We start from the raw sequence: 13,585 nt of genomic DNA on the forward strand, positions 1-13,585 counted from the left end.
GATAATTCATGGTTTGTTATTTCGTTATTTTTTCTGGAGAAAATTTTGATTTGTTTTTTATTTGAAGATTATCTTTTCTCATGTGATAAAAAGATGAAAAAATATGACTGATTTGTTTTAGTGAAAAAATAGAAAAAATGAGTAAAACTTGAAATACTTAGTTGATTTCTAAATTTTTATGTCTTGATCCAAATTTAACGGATGTGTATGGTTTGAGTCTGAATAGTCCTTCTGGTAAATTTGTAAATAACTAGATTTTATCTGGTTGGTAGATCTTTTAACAATTTTTGTGAGGAGTACTGAAGTAATTGATTCCTTTATTTGGGTGTTAGGTAGATCATGTTATAATTCAGGGGTTGGAATAGTAATACCTATTTTTAATGGACCAAATTGGAAATTAGAAAAACCTCATCATCGCTAAAACCCTAAAACCAAAACTCAATCTCAGAAAACAAAAAAAAAAAAACAGAGAGAGCTTCTTCCCTTGTCCTAAACCAAAAGATGCGACCTTTGGACGAAAACGAGACGACCGTCGTCTTCGAGAAGATCTTCAAATTCGTGGGCAACAACCTCAAGAACATCGTCGAGAACCCATCTCACGAAGGACCCGAACCAGAGCCCGGCCGCTACTGCTTCCGCCTCCAGAAGAGCAGAGTCTACTACGTCAGCGAGTCTCTCGTGAAGCGAGCCACCAACATCTCCCGCAAAAGCCTGGTCTCCCTCGGAACCTGCATCGGGAAGTACACCCACGCCGGGAGCTTCCACCTGACGATAATGTCGCTCAACCTCTTGGCGGCGAACGCGAAGCACAAGGTGTGGCTGAAACCCACGTCGGAGATGTCCTTTCTTTACGGGAACCATGTGTTGAAAGGAGGGCTTGGGAGGATTACTGATAGTATTGTGCCTGGAGATGGAGTTGTCGTGTTCTCCATGTCGGATGTTCCGTTGGGGTTTGGGATTGCGGCGAAGAGTACGCAGGATTGTCGGAAGTTGGATCCGAATGGTATCGTTGTGCTTCATCAGGCTGATATTGGAGAGTATTTGAGAGATGAAGACGAGCTTTGAAAAAAGGCTTTGTCTTTAGGGAATCTTGGCTTTGACTGTTGTTTTAAGTTTTGTTTGAGGTTTATGATATGTAACCTGGTGTTGGATCTATGGAAAGTCTCGATTTTTATTTATCTGTTTCAGATGTTATGTCTGTTTGGTGAGTATCATGTAAGCTGGCAAGTGCTTCTTTTGCTTTAGATTTTATAGCCAACACATTATTCAAAATGTTCAGAAGCATCAAACTTTTTTCAATTAACTTGCTTTTTATACCACGATGATGAACCAGAAGATTGCATAACAGTTCCATGGACACTGTTGCTAGATGTTTTTGACTTTTCAATAAGCATATTGTAGTCACTGAAAATTACCACATCTGCTAAACTCAAATACTGCCTAAGGAAGCTGTTAGAAATCGTTATGTTTTCACTTAATCTTCTGAATACAAAATTCAATAACAAAAATCGTACTGTATTTTAGAACCATAGCTTTTCGTTATTCTTTGGCTGAAGTGTAGTCGAAATTCTGCAGTATGAAACTGTTTTGCTTTATATATTGGATTTTAACACATCACTGTCACCAAGCCCGTCTAGCTCAGTTGGTAGAGCGCAAGGCTCTTAACCTTGTGGTCGTGGGTTCGAGCCCCACGGTGGGCGCAGTTTTGTCTTTTTATCCTTCTGTTTTTTCTTATCCCTCTACAGAAGACTTTTGTTCTCTGTTGCCCATTCAGCCAAAGGCTCTCTAACGTTACACTCCGACTGATTTGTTGTGTCTTTAATCTGTGCAGTCGAAGCCGTGACAAATCGAAAGCCAGATTATGAGAACATGTAGTAGCAAGATCCCAAGAACCACCAGTTTTATCTTCATGTTCTGGTACCACAGTTTCCTCCTCACTTGTGTCCCTTGTTTCTTGTACTCCTGCGCCTGAAATAGTTCAAACAAACTTAGATTAAAGTGGCTGTTCCAGAGAGTATTAGTAATAAACAAGTCTAGAAATTTAGTTTCCAGGGTCAAGTATGCCTTTTACCTGAGAGCGTAGATTCTCGGTCTTGTCACTAAGAACCGTTAGATTTTCCCCTCTGTCAATTGCCTGAGAACATGTATGCTGTGTTATGCATAGTGATTTGTCTTTGCTTTAAGGGACATTGTGAAATATAGTTATTGCCCTTTTTTTGGGCAGACCCATCATACTGAAAAGGTCAAAAGCAAAGGAGAATGATTGGTGGTTGTCTAAAGTGTGCAGAAAGACATAAAAGAGATAATGCAAATAGAAACTATAATAAAACCTTGTCAATATTCTCCAACATTATGCTTTTGACTTCTGAAACTTGAGCCTTGACTTTTATTAGTTTTTCAATCTCCTCTGCATGGTCAACAATATACTTCATGTGTTCTTTCATCACCGGCCTGCAATTTTCAAAGAAAAGTCTCTCATTCGTTAGAGTCCCCAAAAGTTGTAAGGAAGTAGTAGGTAAGTACATGAACTCCTTGTTGAGACTTTTGGCGATAGCTGCACTTGCTTTCCCACCTCCATACCTTTTCTTGAAATCAGCTTTCACACGCTCCAGAAATGCGATCCATGTTTGCTTGCTAAGAGCATCTTTTGCCACAACACAATATGCTGAAAACGTAAAACAAAAGAAATACATCATTTTCAAGGAGGGTTTCCTCTCCATACTCCTAATTACTTCCTTTCAAAAGAGTGACACAAACATCTACAATGATCTTGCACTCTCTACACGACCGGAGTTAGTTACAACAAGTAAGTCTCTACTTGAATCATATGCTATAGACTATAGTGCTAGAAAGTAGGAAATTTTAAAATATATTCCAAATCGGGGATAGAAGTATTCAGTCAAATCCTACCTCAAACATTCCAAAGATGGGAAACTTTATATATAATGGAACCTCATTCACCTCTGGTCCATCTTCAATGATCTAATACTCTTTAAGTTAATAGCAAAACACAGTGTGTGTATTGTCATCGTCACCAGCTGAATCTTCAAGGAAAACAGAGTCCGCTCAAGCTTTAGTTCAAAACACTGTTGAATTGCCTAATAAGGCAAATCTAATCTACCACATGTCCTAAGAGATCCTGAAAAGATAAATCCTTACCGAAGCCATCTTCAACTAGAAAGTTGAAGGTGTAGAGGAAATCCCAAGAAACTTGTTGGAGAATCCAAAAGTTCTTATTACACTTGTTCAGGATTTGTTTGTTTCCCTAGAAGCTTACAGTAGTTCTTATCGCAAACCTAGTCACTAATCAAGTCCGCAGAACATGAATCAAGCAAGAAAAGAAGGAACACAAGACACTTTTGTTAACCCAGTGTTCACCTCCTTTCCTTGATGTAAAGAAGGAGCTATACTCACCGGAGAGAGAAATAGGTATCTCAACCTTCCATTATATCAAACACGAGAGTACAATATCCAGAGGTTACAGTTCCTGTCAACCTCTCTTGATCTCTGTTACAAATCACCTAGAAATACAAGTATATATGAAAGAGCCTAGCTAACCTACCGAGAACCTAGTTCTCTCTAGCTCTCTCTCTCGTCTGACCCAAACTCTGGTCTCGAGCTCTCTCAAGCTCCCACTCTTCTGCGCCTCTCCTCTGTGTTTTCCTTGTGTTTGTCTTGTGTTAGGTCATCTGTCGTAACCTCTCCTTCTTGATATATCAGCACTTGACCTAATGGGCTTTGTCAACTAGTCTCACAGTTCATATGTGTGTGACTTGTGTAAGTTAGCCGAACTTGAACAAGTCTGGTCGTCTTGACCAAACCTAAATACATAGTTTATTTGATGACCCAGAGTTCACCGATGTGGCTACGTCCCTGGGGCCTGGCAAGGCAAAACATTAACCTCCTTAGTGTACAACACACGAGCCTTGCTTTGATATTAGGCAAAGATTGTTACAACTGATAACCGGTTGTAATAACTGTAAGCCATTGAGTTATAATTAACAGGTCGTTAATCCAAACGCCATATAACTCAATTATCAACCTCGACTTGGTTTAAGCTTCCAATATAGCTGATTCTTCATCACCAACGTAACAATCTCCACCTTCATGATTAATCAGCTCTATATGCAGCTATCATGTTGCCATCTCATGTACTTGCCAGGCAGTGCCAAATACTTTAGTGCTTGGCCACTCCGAGAATCCTCGGAGTCGCTTCAAAACTTCTTGAAGCTCGAGCAAAAAACATGCTCACCTTCTACGTCTCTTGCAGCCTCCTGAGGAACCGACCTTCTCAGCCTCACACCGAATAAAGCTCATCCGGCTTCATCCACCTGTTGAGCTTCACCTTCCCAATCCCGAACCTCAACCTGTATTTTGTATTGGTTTGGTTCGTTTATCAAATTTGGGTAAAATTTTCATACTTAATAAAGAGTTACAAAAGAGTGTATATAAAAAATCTTGAATAAACTTATTCATAAGTTATACTCTCTCCGTTTGTTTATACATGACGTTATGGAATTCTCACACAAATTAAAGCAACAAATGTTAAAGTCTATTTTGTCCTTTGTCGTTATTGTGTTTGTGCTCTTATCAACATTATTCGGTCAAACTTACCAGAATATATAAGGGTAAATAAAGTTTTTGTCATTATATTATGCATAGATTTTAGGAAAGCGTCAAGTAATTTGACACAAAAAAAGAAGTTAAAACGTCATATATAGACGAACGGAGGGAGTATAATTTTAAACAAATTTATGTATTTGATATAATATGACTTTATAACATAATAATATACAATATACTCAAAATACTATCTCGTATCCAATTTCGTATTTAACCCATAAAACCCGTGCTTCGAAAGCGCGGGTCAAAATCTAGAGCGCGGGTCAAAATCTAGTGAAATCTTAAAACATAAACCACAAAATTATACAAAAAATAATAATCTAGATTACAATTAAAATATATCCCGCCCGTAGGGCGGGCCGATCTTAGTTTTAATGTAAAAGTTGATGTGAAACAATTGATTTTGGGAAGAAAAATCATAAGATTCAATACAATGAATACACGTTAATTATTTAATTACTGGGTCGGTGTTGATTCTCATCACATATTCCTCTGGGGCTGTTTAGCATGGGAATCTACTGCAAAACAAGCTGGCCAAAAAGGATTTCTCTGAAAATCTGCAATTAAACATGTTGCGGATTTTACTCAGTCCAGTTTCTTCTCATGCCCTAGAGGTTAGCTTTGTCTTTTCTCGGGAAGGGTTTCTCCTTTAGAACTGAGAATTTGTATTAATTATTTAGCTTTGCAGTATGTATTGGCAGAAGTTGAGAAAGTCAAAAACAGACAGTTTATTATTTAGGGTTTAGTGTTTTGCTCAAAAGTCAAAACGTTAAAGATATTTAAAACATTCATTTTTTCTTTAGCAACTACTATTATTTTTTATTTATTTTTATCCAAGGATTTAGGGGTTATGATTAATGGTTTAGTGTTTTTATGATTTACTGTTTAATATTTTTGATTTAGAATTTAAGATTTATCTAAAGATTTAGGGTTTACCCAAGGATTTGAAATTTAGTATTCAAGGTTTAGTATTTTGGTGATGACACTAAAAGTATTTTTTTTACAACTATTACTATTTTTTATTTATTTTTATATTTTAAAAACATAATATATCTTGACAATATATAATTTTCTTTTTAAAAAGATACTAAATATGACAAAAAAAAGATACTAAATATAAATAGCAGAATGCTATTGGTTGGTGAATCCAAGAATAACTCTTTTACACATTATGAAAAATGAAATTTTGTAGAAAACAAAAAAAAATCTTATAGAAATACATACAAACTATACAACAATACAAACAAAACATTTTAATATTTTCTCAAATTATAAGATTTAGATCACGTATTGGAAAAACAAGTCATATACATAAAATGATTATATTATTGAGTGATTTTGCCCAATATTCATAAGAGCTCAAAAAATTAAAAATATAACCATTGAATAGTTGATGTGACAATTAGAGCAAAACCTTGATATTTTTCTCCTTCCACTCTCGTGCGCGTCAGTATATGCGCGTTACATTATGTGACAAACATGGCTGAAATATACTATACTATAAACCATATAATATAGTCGAAGCACTAATACAAATACACATGGTGAAAAGAGAAACATGTTAAAAACCTTAAAAAACACCACACCAGCAATAATATTCTAGACTATACAATGTACAGGTTAGTCGAAGCAAAAACACATCAGAGCATCTACCAAATTTTTTATGCTACCAATCATAATAGTATGAAACCAAAAAAAGAAAACAATTTAGTTTATCGTCTTAGATCATTTTGTAACTGATAACAGTAAAAGTGAAGGTATAAATAAGAGCGGTGGATGAAGAGATGTTGTTGTTGCTACGTAAAGTAAAAGAGAAGAATATGTGGTCGAAGGAGGAAAAGAACCTACACTGGAAGTGGAAGAGAAGATAAGTGGTGACAATGGTCGAAGAGAAGATGGCGGCGTCGACAAAACAATCATTAATAGTGATGGTGACAATAATATGATTGAGGTGAATGAAGAAGAAAAACAAGAAAAAAACAAGAAAAAATGAGCGAGTTAGATATGATGTTGCACAATTTGGGATATAAAATAACCTAAGACAGGACAAAAGGTTAGCCAATAATATACTATAAATGTATGTATTATAGTATCTACTAACGTAAACAAAACATCCTACGTACTTAATTCACTAGGGTACGTAACTGACGCCGTTATTGTGTCATATAGGGTGGTCGAATGTATTATTTGCCGATAGAAGAAACACAAGAAACTACTTCGAACCGTAAGGGGATCACAATTGTGGAATTTAGTATAGCAGACCCACATATAATCTAGTTGTTACGTAAGCAGTTGAAAGTTATTCTATACTATCAAATGTAATAGTATAGAAATGACACAACTGGTATATAATACATAGGAAACCTGAAATTATGTATGGTGTTCGAATAAGCATTAGAAAAAGAGACAAAAACATTTATGTAGAAGTCTAGTTTGGCTGCTGAAAAGCATAAGTTAGACTCATAATAGAAAGATGAATACAAACACTATTATAAATGAATGACAATTGATAAACAAGTCGTTAGCGTTGTACTTAACCATACATAACTTCCTATATACTACACAAATTGAGATACTCGCCACAGTAAATATGAAGATATTAGTAGCAAAGCTTAGTAAAACCGAAAACTTATAAGTAGCATATGAGTAGAGAAAGCATAAAGGGGTTCCATCCAACATATCATCACGGGAGTTGGTCAGGGATGAAAGTCGAGAAGGCTGCAACTGTATGTCTTCGCTACAACTGCAAGTGACGCATAGTGAGTTTTCATACCATCCAAGAAAAAATGGAAGTGCATATGTATATAAATCACATTATACTATCATGTCAGGTGGTATAGTACATGGCTGATTCACTCGTTATGTTCTATTAAGATGGCTAACAATTTTCATATGTTGTCGGTAAAGAATTAACACAATCCATCACAAGGATACACACTGATTAGTTTATATCCCGATCTATATTTGCAAAGTGAGCTATTTTAGCTAATAACTATACTATTAAAGTTCGTAAAATAGTATAGTCATACGGTCTCACTTTTGGTGATATGATGAGAACCCGTTGTGTAGATTTTAGATTTTTCTCTTCTCTAACTCCGACTCACAATCGATTTTTCCAAGTTGTTGTTCGTCACGTATACTGATTTTTCAGTTTTTATGGTAACGACAAGAAATGACACGTTTTTACTTTCCACACGCATGCAAGAGTGTTTTTGGCATTTTACATCACATTATATAATACATCGTATCCCGTTACTTCTGTGCATAGAGTTAATTGTTTTTATGTACATGAGGCCAAATTTTTCCTGTATTATTTGAATTTTGATTTTTGAAATTTGAGACGACGACATCACTAAATAATCTGATGTTGTTTGTTTGTCACTTTACCAAAGCTCCCATAGTTTATAGTACGTCTTCTTCATCTTTTCCTCAAGTACCACAATTTTTACATCGAGATAATGGCGGAGCAAACCACCGCCGACCCAACATTTTCCCCTGCTCTTGTCTCCGTGTCTTCTCCTAGTCCTCCTGTAATCTAACTTTTCGATTCATGGGTTCATTGTCTATGTTTCTGTGTTCTGGTGATTATTGGATATAAATCATTTATCTAGGGACTGGGATTTAATTTTGTATACAAATATTTACATTTTCCACTTGCAAAGCTCTATTTGTTCATTTGGTTGGTGATCTTGTCTCTTTAGATTTGGAGTCAGATTTAGTTGCAACAGTTATAATTTTACAACAATCTTAGAGCAGCATTGATTGTTTTCAAGCGGTTAACTGAAATCTGATGTTAAGATCTTTTGTTTGTTTCCTCTGCTGCAGAAGAAAGAAAACGCCAGTCCTGTTGATTCCAAACTCACGGTATAATGTACTACTTGTATTGCTTCCTGCCTATTAGTAACTGCTACTCGAAGAGATCTTCAGCGGTTTTCTGAAAGTCTAGATTTCGTTTCTTGTAGGAACTCAACGAATCAAGAGCCGAGTTGCTTAATAGGATCCTCAATCTTAAACAGGTTGGTTTCTCATCTTCTTCAGACATTTCTAGTTTTGTTTTTTTTTCCTCTAAACAAAATAATGTTACATCTCTCTGTCTTTAGGACTTGCAAAGCTGGAGAGGCAAGCTGGACACCCAAGTTCAAGTCTACCGTGAGGTAACTTCCATTTTCTACTCCTCTCACTCACAATACATTTTGAATAATTCATTATAATTAACTCTTACTCGGTGCTTTTCAGGAGCTCTCTGGGTTAAAGAAGACTCTGAATCTTGAAGTTGAGCAGCTCCGTGAGGTATGCATATAAAAAGCACCAGGCACGTTGATGATATCTTAATTGTTTCATATTTGATTCATTTCGTTTACATTGAAAACCAGGAATTCAAAGATCTGAAAACCACCTTGAATCGGCAGCAAGATGATGTTTCTGCCAGCCTTAAAACCCCAGGCGTGAGTCTCCTGATACTCTCTTCGTCTTCCTTAATAGTATCTAAATGTACACCACCACCTCCACGGATATGTTTCTCTCCTTGCAGTTACAAGATGACTCCAAAGATTCAAAAGAGCAAATGGTGACAGAAGAGACAGTGGAAGCTCGATTGACTGATGAGAATGCGAAAGAAGCAGAGCATTAGATGATGATAATGTTTCTTCTTGTCATCTTACCACTACTACTACTACAACTACGTTGAGATTGTTACCGTTACTTCTTAAACATATAGTACTTGCGGTTTAGTTAATCCTAATGATGCACCACAACACATCAGTTGCAAGATACGGAGAGCCAACTTGAGTACTTAGCTCATAACCAAGTCTTTTTTTTTCTAATATGATAATTGATAGTCTATATCGGTGATAGATAAAAAGGGAAATTGCATAACCATCAAAAGAATTAAGGGGATCGAGTCGGGTTCGGTTCGGTTCCAATTGAGTTTTGATTTTTCGGGCTTATGAAAATCAGTCTCATTGGATAATATAAAAGTTTGGTTGGCAACTGATTCGAGCTTTATAGGGTTCGGAGTTTGTAAACGTACTAAGTACCATTACAACCTGATATACTTTCGGGTTCAGATTGCAATCGGACTTAATATGAAGATGTAGTTGAGAGTTGACCTGTATTAAAAAATCGTGAGTTTGTTCTGTTGAGAGTTGAGACCATCTCATCATCAAAAGTAGGATTCTACATAAAATGTGATTTCTTTACGCATTTGTTCTATGTACTGTACTTGATACAATTTGAACCCTAATTTGTTTTGGTATATTTGTACAAGCTGCAATTGCTACATCCGGTCTAACTAGGGCTCCTATATTTTACTTCATAAGAGATAATATTCAAAACCAGGAAAAATTAAAAATTTAACAGTATAGAACAATGGGAAAGCAAGATACCAATCCTTCAAGCGTTAGAGACTTGTCAGTTATCTCAAAACTAACATAGAAAAGCAAATCATAAAAGCAGAATAAGTGTAATGTACCACCACATCATCAAATAGAATCTATGTGATGAACTCCAACAAGATATTCATGTCTTTTAAAAAAGTAACACAACTGTTAACAAATTTCATAGGTTTTTCAGCAGATGCATCCATAACAAAAGAGGATCATGACATTAGTTTTTCAAGTGGAATCAGCGGGTGTTTTGGGTTCATCGCCTGATTTGGAGGGAGGAGGAGGAGTGCCTTCTACTCCCATCTCTGCTCTTAGGTCATTGATGCTTTGCTCCAGCTCATTGATTCTGCCTCCCATGTCGTCGAGTGAACCATCAAAATTGTCAAGGAGATTACGATTTAAAATGAGAACATATAACAGAAACATGTGGTACTATATATCTATAGAATATAGACATTTATATTCAAGGATGAAACATTTAAATCATAGACTGATGGAAAGGGATATTCTTTGTGATGATGGAGTCGGACATCGTTTGGAACCTGGTTTGCTGAAACACACAATGAGACCAAAAAAAAAAAAACTTTTAAGTCAGAAGCTGTTGTAACTACAAGACCTAATAAGAGAGCAACAGAAGCTAAAAGAAACCCAACCATCTGCTGCAGAAGATTTTGGACCTGCGTATAAAAATTCAAAGGATTCAGTAACAAAGATCAAATGATATTCTGAGGTTGAACATGTTAAAACAACTACTCACGAAAGCAGTCATATCAGCAGTGCTCTGCTTAGAAGAATCCTCAGAATCATGCCCATCCTGTCACCCCCATCAAAGAACCATTAAATTAATCCAGAAAGGAGGAGGAATGAAGAAACCGTTCATGGTTACAAAAATAATGACTGTATGTGTATCAAGAAAACCTAATAATCCGTGGATACAATAACATCTGAGAGGATTTTTTTCGTGAAATTCTAATCGACAGATCTGAAGAACAATTCGATTTTGAAATTTAAGGAAATCGCATCGTATCGTACATACCATTTTAGGGTTTTCTTTTTGTCTGTCTGTCTGTTCAGAGAAGTTGGATTCAGCGAGAAGCGCGATGAGGAGACGGACGACGGAGGATGAGCGGTGTGTGTTTGAATTAACTTGGAAATACAAACAAACAAACAAACAAACTGCTGTGTGCAAAAAGTCCAAAGTACCCCTATACTTTATTATCGTTATGATTGGATTTGTGTTTGTGTATTCAAATTTCAAAATCTGTATCCAACGTTTTGGTGGTATTGGGATTTACATATTTGGTTTAGTTTTAACCGGTTCAAAATGAAATCTGTACCGAAAATTTATTGATCCACTATGTTGGTAAAAATGCCTTTTCTTCTGCTCCAAATTATAGTGAATGAGAAGCATGTCCTGGGTTAGCACGTACACCATGATCAACACAGTCGAGCACCCGCTTTTTCTTCAAGAGTAATCATTTGAAGACAAACTAACCCTTTTCATGATGCTAGAATCCTCAGTCAATACATTGTAAGTTTAAGGGTATTTATTAAGCGGTTCTGGTTTTTGAATAGAGAGACGTTAACTAGAATTCCACAGTTACACATGGGCAAACCCCATGCTCTCCATATGTTTTTCCCATCACATGATGGAGCTAGACATATCCACTTCCAGGGAGTGTGGACACTGGCCTATCAATCAATGTATAGAGCAATACATTAACCCCTCCTATGTATTATGAGCAGCGTCCTGAGCGTAAAAGAAGCATCTCTCACCTTTCCGTTCCATTAGATTACTAATAAACACAGTGTGTCTCAATTTCGTTCAGTAAATAACCACCTCAAAACTCAAGATCTAAATTAGGAGTCGCCTTCAGGATATATAAAGACTGCACGCATAATAAGACCAACAGAAACCGTGTGATATCAAAATATTACTTACTACTTGCTAATATGCTAATTGTAGGACAACAAGTACTCGTGCAAATGTCATCATAAAACCACCTCAAACCAAATATTTCAAAGCTTTTGAAGCAAGGCGCATAATAGAAGACATTCACAAAATAAAAGCAATACTATTGCATTAAAGAAGAGGCATTCAGATCAACAACGGAGGATTATAATAGGAATGGAAGAAACTGAATAGATTGTTATTACAATCATGTGACATCATAATGAATCAATCGTAGAGACAAGATGTTTCTTCTTCAGAAAACTTTATTGAGATGAGACGATCTTGATCATGGCTTGTGCATTGAGCCCTGTTAGATTCTTCTCACAAAACCTCTGCCATGCTTCTTGCTTGTTTCCTTCTTCCTCTTCATTCCATGTGAATTTCTCGTAAACAGAGTTCACCATACTCCTCGCAGCTTCCCTTGCCTCTGGTAACTTATCATTCAACAAATCCGCAGCCATTTGCGCAATCACAACCATCCCGAACTCTTCCATTTCATTCACCTCCTAATATACATACAGATAATTAATAACAAATTCGAGAACTATTAATAAACACACATTTTTCAAAAATTAGAAAAAATACCATTTTAGACACACAGTTTGAAGTAGACACGGCAGCCTTGGCCCTGACGCGAGGGTTACTGTGTCGGACATAAGTCTTGAGCTTACGCAGAAGAGACAAACGAGACACCGAGTTCACCATCGTGTTCAGCGCTTTGTCTGCTTCTTCACAAACAAACTTCTTGTCTTGTGAAGCTTTCATTAGCAGCTGTAATAACTGTTTTTTCGGTTTGAGATTAAGTATTTAGCTCTTACCTAAATCAGATCATACTTAATAAACAACTTAAAATAAGAAAAAAGGTTACCAGATCGTCCATAGTTTTCAAAAGAGTTAACTTTTCTCCAAAGGCAATGAAGATATCAGAACAAGCCATAATCGAAGTCTTGCACAAGGCGCTTCTAGGGTTCTTCATCGCTTTCACCATCACAACCATAAGCTTCTCTCTGCACAGTTTCAAATCATCAACACCCCTAGTCTAATCTGGAACAATCACAGATGATGAAAAGAAACTTACAGAATGGGTAGCAACAGAAACGAGTGATGAACAGCGAATCTCCTTGTGTTGTTGAGTGATTCACACACTTTGATCCAATCCTTTGATGCTAATTCTTCAAGTAACCTCTTCAGAAGATTTAACAACAACTAGATTGAGTATATGATCATCATCCAAACCAAACTACTCTAGATTTCGGGTTAGAATCTGACCTGAACAGAGGACTCTGGATCTGGAAACGGTTTGAGGTTTTCGGAAGCGACGTAGTCGATGGTTGATTCAGGCGGAGGTACGATGTTGTTGTTTTCGTCGTTCAGACAAATCTCAGGGTTCTTTGATAGTTTTGGAAGCTTCTTAGGTCGTTCTTGCAAGATCGGAAGAGCGTTTTCGATGTTCCTCAGCGCCATTGATGGAAGTTTAGAGAGAGAAAGATTGTGATTTGAAAATTGTTATGTGGGAATCTCTATGGTGGGGTTTAAGGATTGATATAAAGATAAAAGCTAGCCGTTGGGTTGGTTTGGCTCCAACGGTCACATTCGTTGGTTCGGTTATGTGAACTTGATTGCA

General features: G+C 36.5%; 5 protein-coding genes and 1 non-coding gene across 8 annotated transcripts; 3 read left to right on the forward strand and 3 right to left on the reverse strand.

Annotated features, from left to right (window-relative positions):
* The first annotated feature begins 317 nt into the window (after positions 1–317).
* Positions 318–1,272, forward strand: LOC103833523 (60S ribosome subunit biogenesis protein NIP7 homolog). Its single transcript, XM_009109613.3, has one exon. The coding sequence runs from the start codon at positions 502–504 to the stop codon at positions 1,063–1,065; it is 564 nt and encodes a 187-aa protein (XP_009107861.2). The 5' UTR covers positions 318–501; the 3' UTR covers positions 1,066–1,272.
* On the reverse strand, positions 939–4,292 carry LOC103833525 (vesicle-associated membrane protein 724). 3 transcript variants are annotated; one of them, XM_033276915.1, is made up of 4 exons: positions 2,524–4,292; positions 2,331–2,451; positions 2,072–2,134; positions 939–1,968 (listed from the first exon to the last, which is right to left on the reverse strand). In XM_033276915.1, the coding sequence occupies exons 1-4, from the start codon at positions 2,718–2,720 to the stop codon at positions 1,819–1,821; spliced, it is 531 nt and encodes a 176-aa protein (XP_033132806.1). In that variant the 5' UTR covers positions 2,721–4,292; the 3' UTR covers positions 939–1,818. The 3 variants fall into 3 exon arrangements, with proteins under 3 accessions (XP_033132806.1, XP_033132807.1, XP_033132805.1); XM_033276916.1 differs by having other exon boundaries at positions 2,581–2,752; XM_033276914.1 differs by having other exon boundaries at positions 2,331–2,766.
* On the forward strand, positions 1,628–1,700 carry TRNAK-CUU. The gene has a single exon. It is a non-coding gene; the product is annotated as a tRNA-Lys (tRNA).
* Positions 4,293–7,916: 3,624 nt separating the features above from the next.
* On the forward strand, positions 7,917–9,379 carry LOC103833526. The gene is made up of 7 exons (XM_009109615.3): positions 7,917–8,153; positions 8,449–8,487; positions 8,586–8,639; positions 8,724–8,777; positions 8,860–8,913; positions 8,997–9,068; positions 9,155–9,379. The coding sequence occupies exons 1-7, from the start codon at positions 8,082–8,084 to the stop codon at positions 9,251–9,253; spliced, it is 444 nt and encodes a 147-aa protein (XP_009107863.1). The 5' UTR covers positions 7,917–8,081; the 3' UTR covers positions 9,254–9,379.
* A 657-nt stretch (positions 9,380–10,036) lies between these two features.
* LOC103833527 (heat shock factor-binding protein) lies at positions 10,037–11,258 on the reverse strand. Its single transcript, XM_009109616.3, has 5 exons — positions 11,044–11,258; positions 10,765–10,821; positions 10,661–10,684; positions 10,515–10,557; positions 10,037–10,372 (listed from the first exon to the last, which is right to left on the reverse strand). Exons 1-5 carry the CDS (start codon positions 11,044–11,046, stop codon positions 10,236–10,238), a joined length of 264 nt encoding a protein of 87 aa, XP_009107864.1. The 5' UTR covers positions 11,047–11,258; the 3' UTR covers positions 10,037–10,235.
* A 757-nt stretch (positions 11,259–12,015) lies between these two features.
* On the reverse strand, positions 12,016–13,489 carry LOC103833528 (TOG array regulator of axonemal microtubules protein 1). The gene is made up of 5 exons (XM_009109618.3): positions 13,231–13,489; positions 13,040–13,146; positions 12,830–12,968; positions 12,547–12,741; positions 12,016–12,467 (listed from the first exon to the last, which is right to left on the reverse strand). Exons 1-5 carry the CDS (start codon positions 13,423–13,425, stop codon positions 12,225–12,227), a joined length of 879 nt encoding a protein of 292 aa, XP_009107866.1. The 5' UTR covers positions 13,426–13,489; the 3' UTR covers positions 12,016–12,224.
* Positions 13,490–13,585: the final 96 nt, after the last annotated feature.

Source organism: Brassica rapa, chromosome A08, assembly GCF_000309985.2.
Source record: "Brassica rapa cultivar Chiifu-401-42 chromosome A08, CAAS_Brap_v3.01, whole genome shotgun sequence".
Taxonomy (NCBI): domain Eukaryota; kingdom Viridiplantae; phylum Streptophyta; class Magnoliopsida; order Brassicales; family Brassicaceae; genus Brassica; species Brassica rapa.

Coding starts and splice junctions, on each gene's coding strand:
- LOC103833523 (XM_009109613.3), top strand. CDS start 502: ATGCGACCTTTGGACGAAAACGAGACGACCGTCGTCTTCGAGAAGATC.
- LOC103833528 (XM_009109618.3), bottom strand. CDS start 13,425: ATGGCGCTGAGGAACATCGAAAACGCTCTTCCGATCTTGCAAGAACGA. Junction 12,742..12,829: donor TGAAAACTATGGACGATCTG/GTAACCTTTTTT, acceptor CCGAAAAAACAG/TTATTACAGCTGCTAATGAA. Junction 12,468..12,546: donor CAAACTGTGTGTCTAAAATG/GTATTTTTTCTA, acceptor TATGTATATTAG/GAGGTGAATGAAATGGAAGA.
- LOC103833525 (XM_033276914.1), bottom strand. CDS start 2,720: ATGGAGAGGAAACCCTCCTTGAAAATGATGTATTTCTTTTGTTTTACG. Junction 2,135..2,330: donor TGTTGGAGAATATTGACAAG/GTTTTATTATAG, acceptor ACATGTTCTCAG/GCAATTGACAGAGGGGAAAA. Junction 1,969..2,071: donor CCGAGAATCTACGCTCTCAG/GTAAAAGGCATA, acceptor GAACTATTTCAG/GCGCAGGAGTACAAGAAACA.
- LOC103833526 (XM_009109615.3), top strand. CDS start 8,082: ATGGCGGAGCAAACCACCGCCGACCCAACATTTTCCCCTGCTCTTGTC. Junction 8,488..8,585: donor CTGTTGATTCCAAACTCACG/GTATAATGTACT, acceptor CGTTTCTTGTAG/GAACTCAACGAATCAAGAGC. Junction 8,640..8,723: donor GGATCCTCAATCTTAAACAG/GTTGGTTTCTCA, acceptor CTCTGTCTTTAG/GACTTGCAAAGCTGGAGAGG.
- LOC103833527 (XM_009109616.3), bottom strand. Junction 10,558..10,660: donor AAAATCTTCTGCAGCAGATG/GTTGGGTTTCTT, acceptor TGTGTGTTTCAG/CAAACCAGGTTCCAAACGAT. Junction 10,373..10,514: donor CGACTCCATCATCACAAAGA/ATATCCCTTTCC, acceptor TTGATGGTTCAC/TCGACGACATGGGAGGCAGA.